The 21,123-nt window shown below is 43.8% G+C and overlaps 1 protein-coding gene and 1 pseudogene across 3 annotated transcripts in view; one reads left to right on the forward strand and one right to left on the reverse strand.

Moving 5' to 3' along the window:
* The window catches only part of EXD2 (exonuclease 3'-5' domain containing 2), a 44,663-nt gene that overhangs the window by 16,311 nt on the left and 7,229 nt on the right, over positions 1-21,123 (reverse strand). For all 3 annotated transcript variants that reach the window (XM_037031322.1, XM_037031320.1, XM_037031323.1), the window contains exon 4: positions 4,542-4,798. In XM_037031322.1, coding sequence (XP_036887217.1) covers positions 4,542-4,798 — 257 coding nt within the window. The remainder of the gene's footprint in view (positions 1-4,541; positions 4,799-21,123) is intronic.
* Positions 10,975-11,695, forward strand: LOC118976704 (triosephosphate isomerase-like; annotated as a pseudogene).

A 21,123-nucleotide genomic window follows, 5' to 3' on the forward strand; every position in this document is an offset into this window, starting at 1 on the left:
GGTCCAGGCTGCCTGCGCGCCTAGGTTGGGGGATCTGTCCTGCCCGACCCTGCTCTGCTGCTGGTTCCACCCCTCTTACCGTCCCTGTTGAACAGTTAGTTGTTGTCCGACTTCTGTATAATTCAATTTTCTGTTTTGTGGCTATGTCTTTGTTCTCCAAACCTTTGTTGTATTCAAACTTGGTTGTGGGAGAAGGCACAGTGTTTCCACCTATGCCTCCATCTTGGCGTTAGTCCCTCAATAATACAATAATTCTTAAATTTAATGAAATTTTATGAACACTGAAAGGTCTGATAAGTGCTTCATTTTTATTTCTAGAAAAATTCATGCATGGTAATATTCAGCTTTGGCCATATTCTTATTCTGACACTTGGCCATTCTGCATATAGCCAAACAGAATTCAGAGCACCACTAACTTCTACATATCTACAGAGAGGGCTGTAATTGCATAGAAAGAACCCTGGAAAAACAAGCCAATCATATAATGATCCTACAAACACTGGGGGTGACGGTAATAGTTAAACTTTACACAGCATTCTCTATATTCCAAACACTATTTCTAAGTTCTCTATGTGGTTTATCTCATTTAATCCTCACATCAGTCCTCTGGGGTGGGAACATTATGACCTCTACTCCACAGATGAGGGAACAGAGGAGCAGTGAGGTTCAAAAACTTGCCACAGGCCACTCAGCTGGTAAGTGACAGTGCTGGGTCTCTGACCCACACACTCCGCTACTGGGTCAGCTCTCAGCCACTGCACACACCGCCTCCAGCAACAGAGCAACCGCGGGCACCTCCAGGGCAGTGGTGCCGAGGGGAGGAGGGCCCAATGGAAGGCAGCTTCTGCTGTGACATTCCAAGTATTTTTACAGAATTCCCAATTTACGGTAAATATTTTAATGTACTCCTTGAAAAAAATGGATACTTATTTATGAGAATCTTATTTACATAAGCCAAACCACAAAGCTAAAATAAAATTCCATTTTTTTAAAATATTTTATTTATTTATTTAGAGAGGAAGGGAAGGAGAGAAGGAGAGAAATATCAATGTATGGTTGCCTCTTTATGAGTCCCCTGCTGGGAACTGGCCTGCAACCCAGGCATGTGCCCTAACTGGGAATCGAACCGCGATCATGTGGTTCACAGGCCCACACTCAATCCACTGAGCTATACCAGCCAGGGCATAAAATTCCATTTTATACTAAAAAATTACGACCAGCATAGATTTTTAATCAGGCCTTCTTTTAGTTTATCAAATCCTCCAAACTTTTTTTTAACCCTCACTTGAGGATGTGCTTTCAGAGAAAAGAGAAGGGGGTGAGGGAGGAGAGAAAGAGAAACATCTCTCAGTTGCTGCCCATACGCACCATGCCCAGGGACCAAACCCACAACCTAGGTGCATGCCCTGAGCAGGAACTAAACCCACAACCCTGTGGTACATGGAACAATGCTCCACCCAACTGAGCCATCCTGCCAGGGCCAAACTTTTCTTTTGTTTATTGATTTGAGAGAGAGACAGAAAGTGGGAGAGAGACATCAACTCATTCTACTTATTCATGCACTCACTGGTTGATTCTTGTATGTGCCCCGACCAAGGATCAAACCAGACAACCCTGGTGTATCAGGATGATGCTCTAACCAACAGAGCCACCTGTCCAGGGCCACGAATCCTCCAAACTTTTAATATCAGTGTCACCTAAGGCAAGGAGTGTGACTGTTTCAGTCCACATAATAAAAATGAGGACCTGTATATATACTAGAAAAGGTAATTACAACTCCTTAGAAAAATTTAGAATAGACTTAACATAGAAATAGAGTTCCAAGGGGAAGAAAAATTCTTCTTCCTCCCAGTAAAGAATTAAAGCTACCATCATTTTGGCCTAATGCACGGTTCCCAAACTCGAATGCTTCAGGATATGTCTTGGTTACAATGGGAAAAGTGGGGACTCGGACAAGTTGAACAGAGCATGCTCATCTAAAGGGCACAGGGCTGCCCAGCCAGCTGGTACTGTCTAGAACTATACTGACCTAAGATAGGCAAATCATCAAATTTTTCAAGAGAAGCCAGAAAAACAGATTTTTACATTAAATCTTCTGCATCTAAACTAAATTTTCCAAAACACCATATGGAGAAAACAAAAACAAAAATAATCTGTGGCCCTCATTTAGCCAGTGTGGCCATTAGTTTATAAACTGTAGCTTACAGAGAGAGTATATTAAATGTTTCATTTACAAAGACCAATTCAAGCTCTGGCTGGGTGGCTCCATTAGTTGCAGCATCATCCTATACACCAAAAGGCTACAGGTTCAATTCCCGGTCAGGACACATACCTAGGCTGTGGGTTCAATCCCTCATCACTGTACCTATGAGAGGCAACTGATCAACATTTCTTTTCTTTCATATCAATGTGTGTGTCTCTCTCCATCTCCCTTTCTCTCTCTAAAATCAATAAACATATCCCAGACTTCCGCCAAGATGGAGGCATAGGTGGAAACACTGTGCCTTCTCCCACAACCAAGTTTGAACACAACAAAGGTTTGGAGAACTAGGACACACCCAAAGACCAGAAAACTGAGTTATACGGAAGTCCGACAACTACGAACCGTTCAATGGGGATGGTAAGAGAGGCGGAGCCAGCAGTGGAGCTAGGTCGGGCAGGACAGATCCCCTGACCTGGGCGCGCAGGCAGCCGGAACCAGTCAGGGTGTGGGGCAAACTGACCGAGGTCGCACATTCGCGCACAGTGAGACGGACCACACAGGCCCCAGGGGGCGAACCCAGTGGTGGAGGGCTGATGGCGGTGGCACACTCGCGTGCAGTGGAACGAAACGCGTGGGCCTGGTGACGGTGGTGGCTGTGGCGCCGGGGCCGCAGCAGCAGGCGGCAGACGGGAAGCCATTGTCCCTCTTTGACCCCGCCCCCACATACAGCATCACAACCCAGCGACTGAGTTGCCCTGCTCTAGTGAACACTTTAGGGCTCTGATCCTGCTACGGAACAGGCACGAACAGCCCAAAAGATGGCGCAAGAAGAACTCAAAGTCCCAGAGCCAATAACTCTAAGCAACGGAGAAATTGCCAGCCTCTCAGAAGCACAATTCAAGACACTATTTATCAGGATGCTCACAGAACTGGTAGATTATAGTCACAAATTAGAGGAACTTAGTCACAAATTAGAGGAACATATGAAGGCTAAACTCATTGAAATGAAGGGAGATGCACAGGAAACCAATAGCGATGGAAAGGAAACTGGGACTCAAATCAATGGAATGGACCAGAAGGAAGAACAAAACATCCCACCAGAAAGGAATGAAGAAATGAGAATTCAAAAAAATGAGGAGAGGAACCTCCAGGACATCTTTAAACGTTCCAACATCCGGATTATAGGGGTACCAGAAGGGGGAAAGAAACAGCCACGAGTGGAAAACGTATTTGAACAAATAATAAAGGAGAACTTCCCCAGTCTGGCAAAGGAAATAGACTTCCAGGAAATCCAGGAAGCTCAGAGAGTGCCAAAGAAGTTGGACCCAAGAAGGAACACACCAAGGCACATCATAATTACATTAGCCAAGACCAAAATGAAGGAGAGAATCCTAGAAGCAGCAAGGGATAAGGGGACAGTCACCTACAAAGGAGTACCCATCAGACTGTCAGCGGATTTCTCAAAAGAGACCTTACAGGCAAGAAGGGGCTGGAAAGAAGTATTCCAAGTCATGAAATCCAAAGACCTACAGCCAAGATTGCTTTATCCAGCAAAACTTTCATTTAGAATGGAAGGACAGATAAAGTGCTTCTCAGATAAGGTCAAGTTCAAGGAGTTCATCATCACCAAGCCCTTATTATATGAAATGCTAAAGGGACTTATATAAGAAAAAGAAGATGAAAAATATGAACAGTGAAAGGACAGCAAACACACAGTTATTAACAACCACACCTAAAACAAAAGCAAACCAAGAGGACAGCTAGATCAGGAGTGGAACCATAGAAATGAAGAACACATGGAGGGTTAGAAACAGGGGGGTGGGAGGGGGAGAAGGGGGGAGAAGGCACAGAAAATAGCATAGATGGTAGGTAGAAAATAGATAGGGGGGAGGGCGAGAATAGTGGGGGAAATATAGAATCTAAAGAACTTGAGACACGTGGTTATAAACTAAGGGGGGGAGAATGGTGGGGGAGGGAGTGTGCAGGTGGAGGGGAATGAAAGGGGGGAATAGAACAACTGTAATGGTATAATCAATAAAATATATTTTAAAAAAATAATAAAAATAATAATGAAATAAAAGCAATAAACATATCCCCAGGTGAGAATTAAAAAGAAAGAGAATACTTTTATAAATAAAAATAAAAAGACTAATTCTAATTAACTAAAGTTTTCTCAGAAGTTGCAATATTTGCTCACAAATTCAATAGGCATCTCAGAAGCCTCTAGGCTTGTAGTGAATTGTAGATGCTTCCTTATTGACTTTCCTTAATCTACAAATCTTGCTGTAGTATCTGCCCCACAGCTACAAGAATCCCAGAGCATTCGTACAAACCATACCTCTGCCTCACGGCCAGGTATCGGAGGTCCAGGCACCCTTTAACAACAAGGCCATAATCCTGCAGAAGCTTGCCGGCATCTTCTGAACATCCTACTCCAACTTTCAAAATAGTGCCATCTGCCAAAATATTCAACAATGTTTTGGGTAGTGTTCTTCCACCACAGATCAGCTTGGGCAAGCGAACCAAGACACAGAAGCCACTCGGGGAAGCCATCTGAAGGAGTGACAGAGGACTGGCTTTGCCTTCCAAATTCACCTGTAACAGAGGGAAAAACAGGGTCACAGTTCACACCCTAGCACAGTGCCAAGTCGAACGTGACGCTGTGGCAAAAAACGCCTGAGAGGTACACCCCCAACTGCCAAAGATGACCAGATTTCAGTTCAAATCTGAGAATCAGCATAGACTAAGAAATGCAACGGATTCCGTGAAGCAGCAACTGAAATGAAGGTCACCACGGGCCCAGACTCCAGAGCTGGAAACAAGAGTGGCCTGTAAATAGTGACCAGCGGACACAGAGGAGACAGGACACGCACCAGCACAGCCGTGTGAAACACGCTGGTTGTGGCCCTGGCAGGTGGCTTGGTTGTTCCTCCTTCTCCCTTCCCCTTTCTCTAAAAAAACAAAAAAATCAGTGAACATATCCTCAGGTGAGGATTCACACAAAAAAAGAAGAAACACACTGGTTTTAAAGGGCTAGTGTCGACAACAAGGAAAAGGCCCAGGAGCAGAGTGGCAAACAATTGACACACCCTTCCAACCATGGAATCTCTAACACGCATGCCAGTGAGTGGCTGGACTCGTTGACCTCATCGTAAAATCTTATTTCTAAAAAGGAGTAGGAAATGCAACGCTAGTATAAATAAGTGACACCTGTCATTATAATAAGTCCTGGCAGCACTTTATGGCCACAAATGTTGGTCACAAATGAAAAAAATACATATACTGAGCATAAGCTAGGATCCTTATATCTTAAGAAATGAAAATAACTTTGTATATTAACTAGTCTAGTTTTAATCTTTTTTTTAATTTTCTTTTCCTTTTTAAAAAAAATCCTCACCCCAAAATATGTTTATTGATTTTAGAGAGAAAGGAAAGGAGAGAGGGGGAGAAACATCAATGGGAGAGAGAAACATGGATCGGCTGCCTCCCCTACACACCCCAACCAGGGATCAAACCCACGGCCTAGGTACATGCCCTGACCAGAAAGCAGAACTGACACCTCTTGGTGTACAGGACAACACTCCAACCAACTGAGCGACCCAGCCAGGGCTAATTTTAGTTTTCAATTACAGTGTACAGACAATATTACTCTGTATTAGCTTTAGGAGTATAGTTCTAATATTTTTGAGGTAATAGATAAGTTAGAGACAATGCTAAAAGCTAAGGAAGTTATTCCCAGAAATTTCTACATACAAAATTGACAGTAAGTAAAGGTTCCCTATAAAGTACCCAATAAATTCCAATCCTCATTTTCAAAAAGAAGAAATTTAAGGCCTACAGGTCAAGCAGTTTGCTTATACGTGGAGAGAGAATGACAAAGTCAGGACTAGAACCTAAACTTCCCAATCTCTAGAACAGTATTTCTCAACTAAGACTGACTTTGCACATGCATACACACCCAGGACGTTTGGCAATGTCTGGAGAAATTGCTGGTTGCCACAACCCGGGGGAGAGGGCACCGGTGTCTAGAGGCCAGAATGCCGATAAACACCATCCCATGTACAGGATGGCATCTCACAACAACCAATCATCTGCCCTAAACGGCAGCAGTGGAGAGCCCTGCACCAGGCAACGCGGTTCTCTCACAACCTCAGTGCCAGTGCGCTAGGCATTGCACCAGGCACCACGGTGGGTGTGAAGTGGCACAATATGGGGAAACTGCCGTATGGATTACAACCTCCTAGGCAGAGCACAACACACACAAGCTTACACCCTTAGAAAGTGGTTCAAACAAAATGTTACAAGTGATCCAGGAAGGGATATTTTATTGTTGGGGTGAACAATATCACAGAGAAGGAACAACAGGATCTCAAAGAACTACTGTTAAAAGCAAAATTCAGGAAGGCCTTTGCCCTCAACTTCAATGCTAAGTAAAACCGTGGTTTAACTCACAACAGCCTTGGGATTTCCCCTCTCAGGCGCTGCTTCATCAGTGAGGGCTATTTCCATATCCTCAAATGAAAGCATGCCAGTTTGATCTTTAATATGTCTACTTCTTGGGGCTTAGCCAGGGGCAAAAAGACCGACAATAAGCTGACTAATGGGTCCTGTTCTCTAATAATTCATCTGGATGTGGCCAAATTGCCTTTTTATTGGTAATTCCCTCCTCCTGTAACACCACCTCTAATAAAAAGCTATGAATCTCCACTTCTAATATTTAGCCTGCTAATTTGACACAATACTCAGTGCAAATTCCTGATGCTGAATCTCTGCACATCTTCTCAGTGAGGTTCCACTGTCTAAGACACATTAAGTAAATAACTAGATAGGTAGGTAGATAGAGTTGTCTTTATAATATGGTTTCTGGACTGTGCTTAAGACCCAGTGTATTACAATTCAGGTTTTCGCCTAGAAAGCCAAATGATTATGATTGCAAAAGGTACCCAATTTATGCTAAATGTGTAATTGAAAGAATAATGCCTCTAGCAGAATCAATTTGGCTTAATTAACAAGATATCCAACCTTTATTTCTCACATATTTACCCCTTTTGCTTTCTAACATCTTTTTTGTCTTGATATGACTTACTACTCATGGAAAACAATGAAACCCTTAATGGGAAAAGACATTTTTTTAAAGATTTAATTTTTTTAGAGAGAGGGGAAGAGAAGGAGAATGGGAGGGAGAGAAACATCAATGTATGGTTGCCTCTTACATATCCCATTTTGGGGACCTGGCCTGCAACCCAGGCATGTGCCCTGACTGGGAATCGAACCAGGGGTCCTTTGGTTCAAAGCCCGCACTTAATCCACTGAGCTACACCAGCCAGGCACATATTTTTAACTTCATTAGCACTATTTAATTCAGTAGTCTATTTTTTAAAATTGGCCAACTCATAAAAAATGTTTGGGACATAAATGACATATATGTGTATGTATTTATAAATTATATATATGTAGTCTGTACTAACGTATTACAGATATTACATTACTATATATACAAAAGTAAAAATTTTAAATGAATTATGCCATCAGTCACTACAGACAAAATTTCTAACTCTTTTTTCCATGTTTCAGTGATTCACTTAGAAAGCACTGGTTTAGAAATCCTCTTTCCTGAGGGTCAGAGGGTCATTTTAGCTTCAGGATTCTTTTTTCCAACAAAGCACTGCAGCCCTGGCTGGGTGGGTCAGTTGGGTGGACTGCAGTCCTGCACAGCAAAAGACTGAAGGTTCAATCCCTGGGCAGGGCACATACCTAGGTTGTGGGTCCAGGGTGTGTATGGGAGGCAAGCGATCAAAGTTTCCCTCTCACATCAATGATTCCCCCCTTTCCTCTCTCTCTAAAATCAATAAACATATCCTCAGGTGAAGATTTAAAATAAATAAAATAAAGCACTGCATACTTATTGCAAAAAACATATAATTATACAAAAATATAAAACATATCTAAACTTCACAACCCAGAAATAACAACCACTGTTAACATTGATATTTTTTCTTCTAGACTTATTCTCTTTACATCTAAAAATACTTTTATTTTTAACATATTTGTGGTTATATGCTATATAGTATTTTTATATTATTTTCTCTACTATGTTTTTATATGATACACTAAAATGATACACAATTTGTATATAACTTATAAAGCAAAAATAATAAAAAACACCTGTGAAACTACTCTAACCTTTCTGCAGAATTCTTGTCTTTTTTTTTTTAACATCACCCAAAGACATTTTTTCATTGCTTTTAGAGAGAGAGAGAAAGGGAGAGATACACTGATGTCAGAGAGTAGCATAAATTGGTTGCCTTCCCATATGACCAGGGATCGAACCCACAATTCTCTGGGATGATGCCCCAACCAACTGACGATGCTTCAACCAACTGAACTTCATGGGCCAGTGCTATGCAGGATTCTTAAAAGTCCAGAGATGATTTATTTCTCTAAAGCCAGTGATTCTTTAAATGACCCCACGATGGCAGCAGAGAGTAAAAACTGATCTGGTACCATGTGGGCTAGAACAGGTTAACTAAGGAGCATCCCTAGTCTGTGGCATTTATGTATCAGTTAAATTTAGACCAGGACTCTGAGACAGGAATGAGCTTGTCCTGTTCAAGGGACAGAATGAAGGCCCAATAAGGCTGGAAATTAATGAGAAGGATGCAAAGAGACTAGAAGGAGAAAAATTCAGATGTGAGAGGCCAGAGCATATAAGTCCTTAGGAATGTGTAAATAAATAAGACACCTTGGTTTTATTTGAAGCCATGGAAGGGTTTTAAGCTGAGGACGACATGATCTGATTTGCATTTTTAAAAGATGGCTTTGGTATGGAGAAGGGATTGCAGGGACACAGAGTCCAAGCAGGAAGGCCAGTCAGGAGGCTACTGCAAAGATCCAGCCCTGGCTGGTGTGGCTCAGTGGATTGAGTGCCAGCCTGGGAACCACAGGGCCGCTGGTTCCATTCCCAGTCAGGGCACAAGCCTGGGTTGCAGGCCAGTTCCCAGCGGGGGACACACGAGAGGCAACCATACATTGATATTTCTCTCCCTCTCTCCTTCCCTTCACCTCTAAAGATAAATAAATAAAAATTTTTTTTAAAATCCAGATGAGAGATACTTGAGGCCTGGACTAGAGAGGAAGCAGAGATAGAGTGGATGAATGCAAAATCTAGAGACAGAAAATTTAGAGACAGCACAGGTAATACTTCCTAAATGGGAAGGAAAGCGTTAATGGTGAGGAAAGGAAGCAGACCTTGGGCAAGCCTGAAGCCTGGGCCTGCAGCAGGATGCTCTTGGGAAAATGACCTTCACTTTATTCAATATTTATTGCACCAATTATTTGTACCTGTTAAGCAAGGAAGTCTATAGCCAGATACTCCAGAAAAAAATCAGGCATGAGTCATGGACCAGAAGCATATTTAACATCTCCAACCTCACATCCCCAGAAGAAAGGCAAAATAATAGCTGCTAAAACATGTCAGAATCCCTATTGTGTACAGGGGATTTATCCACAGTTGTACATCATTATGAGTAACTCAGGGGGATCTGGAAACCCCTATCACTAGCTGGTAGCGTGCTGTCATTTCCTGATTTGTATAAACATTTCTTTGAATTTCCATATACAGAGTCTGGCAGAAGTTAACACCTGCTTGAGTGTGGTTGGTAGTATAATAAGGGCATGATAATTTAAAGTTTTTTTTGTTTTTTTTTTAAATTTTATTTATTTATCTTTAGAGGGGAAGGGAAGGAGAGAGGGAGAGAAACATCAATGTATGGTTGCCTCTGCCAGGGACACACAATACATTGTGTGTCCCCTGCCAGGAACTGGCCCGCAACCCAGGCATGTGCCCTGACTGGGAATCGAACCACGATCCTCTGGTTCGCAGGCCCGCGCTCAATCCACTGAGCTACACCAGCCAGGGCTAATTTAAAGTTTTAATTTGAACATTTCACCTAAAATATCATATGATGTGCTTGAGTATGATATAGTTATGTTACAGAATTACATTCTTATGATTTGGAAATAAAGAGGGGCGTAACTTGTGCCAGACCCTGCATTTTGCTGTTAAAGTAACATAATGTACTATTATATATATAACTGCTTGTTTGTATCTCGACTTTCAATCATCTCTCTTCTGCTGGACAACCGTTAGGGCAAGGCTGTATCCCTAATCTTAATCTTAAAGGCAAGAAGACTAGGAATAATAGGCTTGGGAGAAAAATCAAGTTCTGCCAGGAATGTGTTAAGTTTGAGATGACTATTAGACATTCCAGGGGAAATGTAAAGTAGACAGGGGGATACATTTAACAAGAGGCTGGAGATTACAAAAAAATTAAAAATAGAACTGGCAGACAACCCAACAATTCCACTTCCGGGTATTTATTCCGAAGAAAACAAAAACACTCATTCAAAAAGAGAAATGTATCGCTATGCTTATTGCAGCATTATTTACAATTTGCCAAGATATGGAAGCAAGTTGTCCACTGATAGATGAATATTTAAAGATGTGATAGATGTGTCTGTGTATGATACACACACACATACACAATGGAGTCAGCAATGAAAAAGAATGACTTCTTGCCATTTGTGACAGCACGGATGGACCTAGAAGGTATTATCATGCTAAGTCTAGTCAAAGACAAATACTGTACGATTTCACTTCATATGAAATTTAAACAAAAAACAAAACAAAAACAGACTCAGAAGTACAGTGAACAACCTGATGAGGTGATTCTGACCTTCAGGGCGTCAGCTCCAGCACCTCTGTTTTCATGGGAGGGGGAGATGAATGGGCGGAAGACAGGTCTGAAGGAACTCCTCTACACCCTGAACTTGGCCGAGCTGCTGGGCAACACCAAGGTGGCTTGTGCACTCCCCACCACCTACACTGACTTCAGCAGGCAGAAGCTAGACCCTGAGATTGCTGTGGCCGCCCAGAACTGCTACAAAGTGACAAACGGCACCTTTACTGGGAGATCAGCCCAGGTAATGATCAAAGACCATGGAGCCACGTGAGTGGTATAGTCCTGGGGCACTTGGAGAGAATGCATGTCTTTGGGGAGTGAGATGAGCTGACTGGGCAAAAAGTGGCGCATGGCCTGGCCAAGGGACTTGGAGTGATCACCTGCATTGGGGAGACGCTAGATGAGAGAGAAGCTGGCATCACTGAGAAGGTCATTTTTGAGCAAACCAAAGTCATTGTAGACAACATGAAGGACCGGAGCAAGGTTGTTCTGGCCTATGAGCCTGTGTGGGCCATTGGTACAGGCAAGAACACAACAACCCAACAGGCCCAGGAAGTGCAGGAAAAGCTCTGGGGATGGCATAAGGCCAATGTCTCTGATGCAGTGGCTCAGAGCACCCACATCAGTTATGAAGGTTCTGACTGGGACAACCTGCAAGGAGCTGGCAAGCCAGCCTGATGCGGATGGCTTCCTTGTGGGTGGTGTGTCCCTCAGGCCTGAATTCTAGCACATCATCAATGCCAAACAATAAGCTCCATCCGTCTCCCCTACTCTTCCTGCTATGCCAGCCATTATGAAGCTTAGATGCCCAGTAACTGCTCTCCCCACCCACACATGCTTCTGATGGTATCTCCTGCCCCTTCCTGTGGCCTAATCCAAACTGTACTTCTCCTTTACCATTTACATCTTACCTTGTAATGGCTGGGGTGAGGCCAGTCCCTTCTCCACTTACTATAATAACTGGAATGAAACATGTCACCAAGGTGGCTTCTCCTTGGCTGAGAAGTGGAAGGAGTGGAGTTTGCTTGTGGGTCCCCAGTCCCCAGTGAAGGCAGGAAAGAGAAACCATCCTCTTCCTCCTCCATCTCGCACCATGGGGCCAGGGGCTGGGAGAGAGCCCTGTCCTCCCCTCAGAGGCCAGGGGTTTGGTTCTCACCCCTGGTGCCAAGGCCTGTGTGCGCTGTGTATGCGAGCAGTCCTACCTGGGGGGCAGGGGGATAAACACTTGGTACTAAAAAAACAAAAGCAAAAACCCCCCAAAACCCGATGACTGCCAGTGGCAAAAGGGGTGGGAGGACGGATGAAAAAGGGGAAGGGGAAAAAGAGGCACAAAATTCCAGGTATAACACAAATACACCACAGAGATGTAGTGTACAGCACAGGGAATATAATCAAGAATATTGGAATAACTTTGCATGGTGTCACTGTAAGGTATATAATAGTATGCCGACCACATTGTAATTTAAAAAATTTTTAAATAGCGAAAAGTGGCTGGTTTGATTCCTGGTAGGGCACCTCCCTGGGTTGCAGGTTCCGCCCCCAGAGTGTGTATTGAAGGCAACCAATCAGTGTCTGTCTCTCACACTGACGTTCCCCACCCTCTCTACCTCCCTTCCCCTTTCTAAAATCAAAAATAAAATATATTTTTAAAAATAATCAGTTCTCAAAAAGAAAATGGATACAATCACTTAGAGAAGTAACACAGATCAGAGGCCATAAATGAGTGGTCCATGGGTCCATCTGCTGACACACAGACGTGTTAAATTTTTTTTGTCTACACATATTTAAAAACTTGTGCCAGAATCTTAAAATTAGTCGAGTTCACATTTTAAAAAAATCCATATTCCAAGTTTCTTTTTAAAGAACTGAACAATCTGGCAACACTTGGCTTGAACTGTATAGCAGCTTCACCATAATGTCTTATCAACACTGAAGACTGTCATTTTCCATTTATCCCTGTATTTGTATACCACCACTTCCTAATACAAAGAAGTATTTTTCAGGATCCATGTCTGTCTCAAAACTAGGGAAATGAGAGCTAGACCACAGAGGCCTTGTGTTTAAAGAAAAAAGGGAGGAAGCACATTTCTTTGAAATTTAAGGATAATCCTATGCATCCAAAATGTAATAGCTCTACATCATTCATTAGCCATGTCCTATCTGGAGCTCGTAGGCATCTGAATTTGCAAACCCTGGGGTCGAGAGAAAAGAGACCAAGCCTGAGTCATGTTAATATTTATATGTCTGACCGAAAAGAGATCAGAAAAGGGAAAAGGGGAAAGAACACTAAGATAAGAAATAGGAAAATGTAAAGGCATGAAGACTCAGAAGAGAATGTCTTACGTAGGAATTGTGCAGATGATTTTGACAGCTAGAATAACAGAGTCCAAATAAATGTCCATTGGATCACAAAACAAGCCACCAACCTGATTGGTTTCAGTGGAGTAGAATGGTAGGCTGTCATTAAAGTAGACTAAAGAATGAATAGGGAACAGCAAACTATGCCCAAGAGACTAGAAGAAAAGAACAGAGAAAGAGCAGAAATCAATGAAATAGAACATACACAATGAAGAAGATCAACAAAGCCAAAAGTTGGGTCTTTGAAGAGACTAATAAAATTGATAAACCCACAGAAATAGTAATGAAGAAAAAAGAGAGAAGCACAAATAAGCAAGAATGTCAAGAATGTCAAGAATGAAAAAGAAGCCGTCCCTACATAACCATCAGGGAAAAAACTGTCAGTGTATACTGTAAACAAGTTTATGCCTGTAATTTACAGTTTTGATAAGACAGATTTAGATGAAAAATATAATTTACCAACATAGACATGGAGAAATAAAAAATATGAATAGCCTAAAACTATTTTAAAAATCGTATCCATAATCTAAAATTTCCCTTAAAAGAAAACTCCAGATGGCGTCACTAGATTCTAATCAAACATGTAAGGAAAGGAAAAGTGTAACCTTACATAAACCCTTCCAGAGAACATGAAGATAAGAAACAGCCCTACCTCATATGAGGCCAGCCTAACTTTTTTCTCCAGTTTTGACAAGGTCATTTCTAGAAAGAAAAATGATAAGCCAACATCACTCATAAACAGGTCTTTTAAAAAATTCTCCAAAAATCATTAGCAAAATAAATTCGATGTATAAAGAGAATATAACATCATGACCAAGTTAGATTTATTCTAGGAATTCAAAAGTCAATGTATTTCACAGCAATAGAATAAAGGAGAAAAACTACACAGTCATCTCTAATGCAGAAAAGGCACTTGAAAAAAATTCAACCATCTATGATTTTTAAAAAAACACCTCTTAACAAACCAAGAATAGAATTGAATGTATTTAATCTAGTAAAGCAATCTACAAATAAACCCATTCCAGATACATGCAACACAAAAATGCTGACAGCTGTCCTTCTGAGACGGGGAGTGAGGCAAGGCCGCCTGCTGTCACCTCCCCACTGAGCACCACACTGCGACCAGCGCCAGCACATCAAGGCAAGAAATAAAAAGCGTAAGGCCTGGAAGGAAATAATATTGTTACATCACAGATGATATAACGGTGTACATAGGAATCCAGAAGAAATAAGTTTAGTAAGGTTCCTTAATATAAGAGAAATATAAAAATCAATTACATTTCTATATACCAGGAAGAAACACAAATGTTTTTAGGCCTTAATTTGTGATATAATAAAAAAATCACCCTGCCTGGTGTGGCTAAGTGGTTGAGTGCCAGCCTGCGAACCAAAGGGTCACCAGTTTGATTCCCAGTCAGGGCACATGCCTGGGCTGCGGGCCAAGTCCCCAGTGCAAGAGGCAACCACACATTGATGTTTCTCTCCCTCTCCTTCTCCTTCCCTTCCCCTCTAAAAAGTAAGTAAATAAAAATTTTAAAATAAACAAACAAATAACAATTAAAATTTTATTTTTTAGAAATTGGATCAGTCCTCGAGTTTTTGGTGCTCTGTGGCATTAGAATATTGTTGCCTGTCAGCCTGTGTGTGCAGGTGCCGACAGGGCCTCAAACAACTCTACCCAATGAGCAACCCAAAGCTATGGGTCCTACCTCACCCAGCCTGGGCAGGGTTATTCCCAGCAGAGCAATCAGCCCTACAGACAGCAGAGTTACGGTGGCTACAGCCAGTTAGGGGACACTTGAGGCTATGGACAGAGCACCTACTGTTTTTATGGACAGACCTCGAACACAGGCTATGGCACTCAGTCAGGTCTGTAGGGATATCGCTCAGCTGGTGGCTATGGCGGTGGCCAGAGTTCTCAGTCATCTTACCGGCAGCAGTTCTGCCCTGAAAATGGCCTGTGGCCAGCTCCTAGCAGCACCTGGGAAATTATGGTAGCAGTTCTCAGAGCAGCAACTAGGCGCAGCCTGAGTGGAGCTGTGCTCAGCAGCCTGGCTATGGTGGACAGGAGCTGAGCTACCGACAGCAGCAAGCTCCTACAATCCTCCTCGGACCTATGACAGCAGAACCAGTGTAACAGCAGCAGCGGAAGTGGCGGAGGGGTGGTGAGAGTAACTATGGCCAAGATCAGTGCTCCATGGCCGGCAGTGGCAGGGGTGGAGGTGACAGCGATCAGAATCGGAGTGGTGGTGGTGGTGGCAGTGACTACGGGAGAGGCCAGCAGGACCGTGGGGGACTAGGCCTGGGCACTGGCGGTGGCTACAACCACAGCAATAGTGGCTATGAACCCCAAGGTCATGGAGGTGGCTGTGAAGCCAGAGGTGGCATGGGAAGAAGTGACCATCGTAGCTTCAACAGCTTTGGTGGCCCTGGGGACCAAGGATCACATTATGACTCTGAACAGGATCATTCGGACAACACCACCGTATTCATATAAGGCCTGGACAAGAATGTTACAACTGAGTCTGTGGCTGATTACTTCAAGCAGATGGGTCTAATAAAGACAAAGAAGAAAAGAGAGCAGCCTATGATTAAACTGTACACACACAGGGAAATGGGCAAGCCAAAGGGAGAGGCAACAGTATCATCTGATGACCCACCTTCTGCTAAAGCAGTTATTGAGGGTTGATGATAAATGATTCTCTGGGAATCCTATCAAGGTCTCATTTGATAGGTCTGCTACCCGGCGAGCAGATTTCAACCAGGGTGGTGGCAATGGTCATGGAGACTGAGCATGAGGAAGACCCATGGGCGGAGGCTATGGGCTGTGGCAGCAGTGGCTGGGAAGGATTCCCGGTGGAGATGGTGGCGGTGGAGGGCAGCAGTGAGCTGGGGACTAGAAGTGTCCTACTCCTACACGTGAGAACATGAACTTCTCTTAGGGGAATGAATGCAACCACTGTAAGGCCCCTGGACAAGATGGCCCAGGAGAGGGACCAGGAGGCTCCAGTATGGGGGGCACCTGTGGAGAAGACTGTCGTGGTGGCAGAGGAGGCTATGATCAGGGCAGCTACCAAGGATGAGGCAGGGACCACAGAAGCCGCCAAGGGGGCTGGGGTGGTGGGGACAGAGGTGGCTTTGCCCCTGGCAAGATGGGCTGCAGGGGCGACCATAGACAGGACTGCAAGGAGAGGCTATATTAGCCTGCGAGGTTCTGGAACAGCTTTTCTCTTAAACTCAGTGTTACCCTCATTATTTTGTAACCTTCCAACTCCTGATCTTCCACAGGTTTTTCTGTGTCAGACAATGTAATTGCAACCGTATCTCTCTCTGGTTCCCATTAAAAACCATCATTTTAGTTTAAAAAAAAGGATAAAAACATCACAGACACTATAAATGCACAATTAAGAGAAATTAAAGATCTAAATTAATACTTAGACTAAAAAAACCATTATTATAAAGAAGTCAATTCCCCACAAATTGATTTACTGCTCTAATGCAATGTGCAAATTAAAACCACAATGAAATACTGCTACACAATCATCAGGATGACTAAAATTTAAAAATCTGACAGCACCAAATATTGAAGAAGACATAAGACAAAGCAATTCTCATACAGTCTTGGTGGGAGGTTAAATCAGTGGAACCACTTCTGAAAACAGGCGCACAGCCTGACACTCTCTGGGGCCGGAGGGGGCAGTGCCCGGCCTGGCTGGGCAGAGCTTCCGCAGGAGCAGCAGGAGCCAGAGCCTACAGACGCCACTCAGAGCCCCTGCAGTCCCCTGGAGAGATAAGGGGGCCACTCCCCAAGAGAGGGAAGCTTCCAGTCTGGCTCCCAGCTCTGTGGCCGGGCCTGCCAGGCTCCTGCTTTACTGTAGCTCTTTCCTTCTCCTGAATCCCTTATCTCTGAGTTTCCATGACGTCCTCAGGGTCCCCTCCTCCTCCTTTCCCCCGCTCCTTGTTATTTCTAATTTCCAGTCACAGTGCCTGGCAGATCTTCAGAGCTGACTCACAGTGTCCTTAAAAACGTTGATCTCCCCCAATGGGCTCTAGGCCAGGACACCCATGAGTGCCCACGCCATCATGGACACCAGGGTCTCCAAGAGGCACTGTGGCTGTGTCCCCCGCTAGCCCCACTGTGGCCTTAGCAAGCCTGGATGGGTGTGGGGGAGCTGGTAGTGAAACCCTGTCCCAAGACTGGGTTTCCTCGTCTTTCACACCTTCCCTCTGGGAAGAGGTGAGGGTCCAGATAGCAGGCAGAGACAGTCATGCCCTCCCCTGGAGGGGCCCAGCCCAGTGGGGACAGGAGCCCTGTGTCCCTGGTGCTAAATGCTCTCTTCACTTTGGGCCACTGTGGGTGGGAACTCCTTTCTGGCCAGACCATGATGGTCTAAAGCAATAATGGAACCTCAGCAGTGCTAGTAAGGACCGGGTTCTTGGTTTATCACCTTTTCCGTTTCCTTTTATTTTAAAAATAAATTAGCCCTGGCTGGTATAGCTCAGTAGATTGAGCACGGGCTGCAAACCAAAGGACTGCAGGTTCGATTCCCAGTCAGGGCACATGCCTGGGTTGCAGGCCAGGTCACCAATGGGGGCCACGTGGGAGGCAACCACACACTGATGTTTCTCTCCCTCTTTCTCCCTCCCTTCCCCTCTCTCAAAAATAAATAAATAAAATATTTTTAAAAAATAAAATAAAAATAAATGAACAAGCACCTGGATACTGGAGGGAGGGTTGTGGGGCATCAAAGCCAGTTCCCAGGGCTGGTGGCAATGGTGGGGAGGGGACTCAGGATCATCATCACCTCCCACTGGAGTCCTACTGTGAGAGGGTCCCTCCCTCCAGCTGGATGTCTCGGCCCATTTGACCAGAACTCAGGTCCGGAACCTGGGCCCCTGTCTCCACCCGGCTCTCCCTGAGCTCCCTGGTCTTGGGCCATCTGGGGGTGAGCGGCCAGAAAGATGAGATGGGCCTCAAGCGCCACAAGCCCAGGGCTGGAGTCAGAGCCCTAGTCTCTGATGCCGCACGTGCTGCTACAGTCCCCTCACGGCAGTGGCAGAATGGCTATGCCCAGGCCCCTGGGCCCCTGATGTCTGCTCATATGTGGCCACTCCACAGCTGCAAGGTAGACAGCAGACGGGCGAGTGAGAACAGTAAGGGGAATGAAGTCAGTACCACGGTTAAAAAAAGCAAACAAAAACCGACTGGAAACAATGGGTATACTCAGTCACTAATGAAGGTAAATAGTTAAAACCACCTTAGGAACAATTTGGCATTATCTAGAAAAACGTTAAAGACATACGTACAAACCCTGTGACCCAGGACTCCACTCCCGTACACATGCCCAGCAGCACCAAATGTGGCGTCTTTGACCCACCTGAATGTGACCCACGGAGACCCACCCGTCTTTGACCCACGGAGACCCACCCGAATGTCCACCAGCATTTATCCAAATGAGTGGTGACATTACTCACACAATGGACGGCTGTGCAGCACTGAGTCACAGTCACAAACCACACAGGTAAACCACACAGACACAGAGTTGGGAGAAAGAAGCCAGACACGACAGACTATGTACTTGATGGCTGCATTTCATAAAATTTAAAAAGAAGGCACAACCATATTACAGCGCATGCTTGAGTAGTAAAAGTAAAAAGAAAAACAAGAAAGTAAATACCAGGAAATCAGGACAATGGCAACCCTTAGCAGGGAGGAGGGAACCCTGATTATAAGGGGCCACAAGGGGGGCTCCTGGGGTAGTAGCAATTTTGCTCTTGACTTAATTTCTAAATACACAGCTGTTATCTAGATAAATCATTTCGCTGTTTTTGTTTCAGGTACTTTTCTTGATATGTCTTATTTCACAATAAAAAAAGGTTAAAAAAAAAAGACTCAGGAAGCAAATTAAACAGATTAGACAAAGCCATAGAAAGAAAAAGAGAACTGTAAAAAAGGCCCCCAAAACTGTGCCTATTCTTTACTTAAGAATAGCAAATGTAAAAGAAATCACCAGACATGTAGGCGAGCAATAAAAAGTTCAGAATGCACGCCCTGGCTGGTGTGGCTCAGGGGACTGAATGTTGTCCTGTGAACCCAAGGGTTGCTGGTTTGATTCCCAACATGCCTGGGTGTGGGGTCAGGTCCCCAGCAGGCGAGGGTGAGAGAGGCAACCACACATTGATGTTTCTCTCCCTTTCTTTCTCCTTCCCTTCCCCTTGCTCTAAAAATAAATAAATAAAATCTCAAAAAAAAGTTCAGAAGGTAGCTGATCAAATTCCAGCAAGAAAGAAGAAGGGGGAGGAAGAAGAGGAGGCAGAAGAGAAGAAAAAGGAGAAGGAAACAGGATAAAGATGATCTTTAAAGAGAATTTAACAACTGATAAAAGATACCAATCCTCACCCGTTTGAATCCCAAGCTGGAATCCCAAACTTTGAATCCCAAGAGGACACCACCTAGTCTTGTCATAGTGAATTTTTAGAACAACAAACTCAAAGAGAAGATCTTAAAAGGAGTCACAAGAAATTAAATTACCTATAAATAATTAACATGTGGACTGACAGGATTTTCAATAGCAATAATAGAAGCCAAAAGCCAGACAATGAAAAACTATGTTCAAAATGTTGATAGACTGCCAAACTAGAATTTTACATCCAGTGAAAATATCTTCAAGATCAAAAGCAAAATAAAGACATTTTCAATGATTATTAATAGGCCCTCAAGAAATGCTAAACTTCTAAAGTATGACCTTAAAGAAAATGAGCCCAAAAAGAAGGTCTGAGATACAAAGAAAGACAAACTAAAAAAAAAAAAGGAAATACTTTGGTAAGTCTAAACAAATACTGACTGTAGAACAAGAGCAAAACCACTAGCTAAACAAACACATCAAAGTCATGAAAGCGAAGCGGAAACAGCAACGGAAGGATGGGGAAAGGAGGACAAGGACGGATGGCTTTCTCGTGGGGTCTCTCCGTGGCAGCAGTCAGAGAGGCCACCCCTCCTGCGGGGAGACGCGGCCCCCAGCGTGAATGCCACACACACCGAAAGCCAACATGAAGCGGGCTTTGGATTATTTGCCACTTTCACTTTTCCATGCCCCTGCTGTTGTAATTAAACCCTATTATTAGTAAGTCAGTTGCTGTTACTATTTACTTCAGAATACCCTGTTTGTTGTTGTAATTACACTTCATTAGCTAGAATAATTAAGGCATTTGGCAAATGCCAAACGTTACTGCTTACTAATGTCCTTCTATTCATGTTGGTATAAATATTTCTAAAATGATATAATTTCTTATACAGAATAAAATAAACTTGCCCAGTGGTCATTGGTATAAACTACTACTACTATTGCCAATATAAAGCAATACACTCAGCAGCTACGCCGTGAGGCCTGTGTGACCAGCAAACTTGTCCTGCATTGTCCTGTGATCGCTTCTTCGTCATCACTGTGTTGGCATCTAGTAGTCACTCCCATCAATCTCGATCTGGCTTTGCGGCAGGTATTCTGCTTAGGCCCGTTTGGTTACATTTCCTAGCTGTTGGCTGTATTCTAGATACCCAGAAGACAAGCATCAGAGATTCTTGGCAAGGTGTTTCAATGAATTAATAAGAGGTGATAACTCTGAGTTACTCATATTTTTGCAGTATCTTCTGAGTCAAGGAGATTAAAGTGCACTCTGTGACTCAGAACAACAGAGGAGCACGAGTGCCATGCTACGGTCATCGACACCATGCGTCCACCCCAACACAGTTGACAGTCGTTAGGAAGACTAACCAGATGGCAAAGAAAGCCCTGGGCTCAAATGCCAGCTGCTAGCTTCGTG

This window comes from Sturnira hondurensis, unplaced genomic scaffold (assembly GCF_014824575.4).
Source record: "Sturnira hondurensis isolate 20B ecotype Veracruz unplaced genomic scaffold, ASM1482457v3 Scaffold0021143, whole genome shotgun sequence".
Classification (NCBI taxonomy): domain Eukaryota; kingdom Metazoa; phylum Chordata; class Mammalia; order Chiroptera; family Phyllostomidae; genus Sturnira; species Sturnira hondurensis.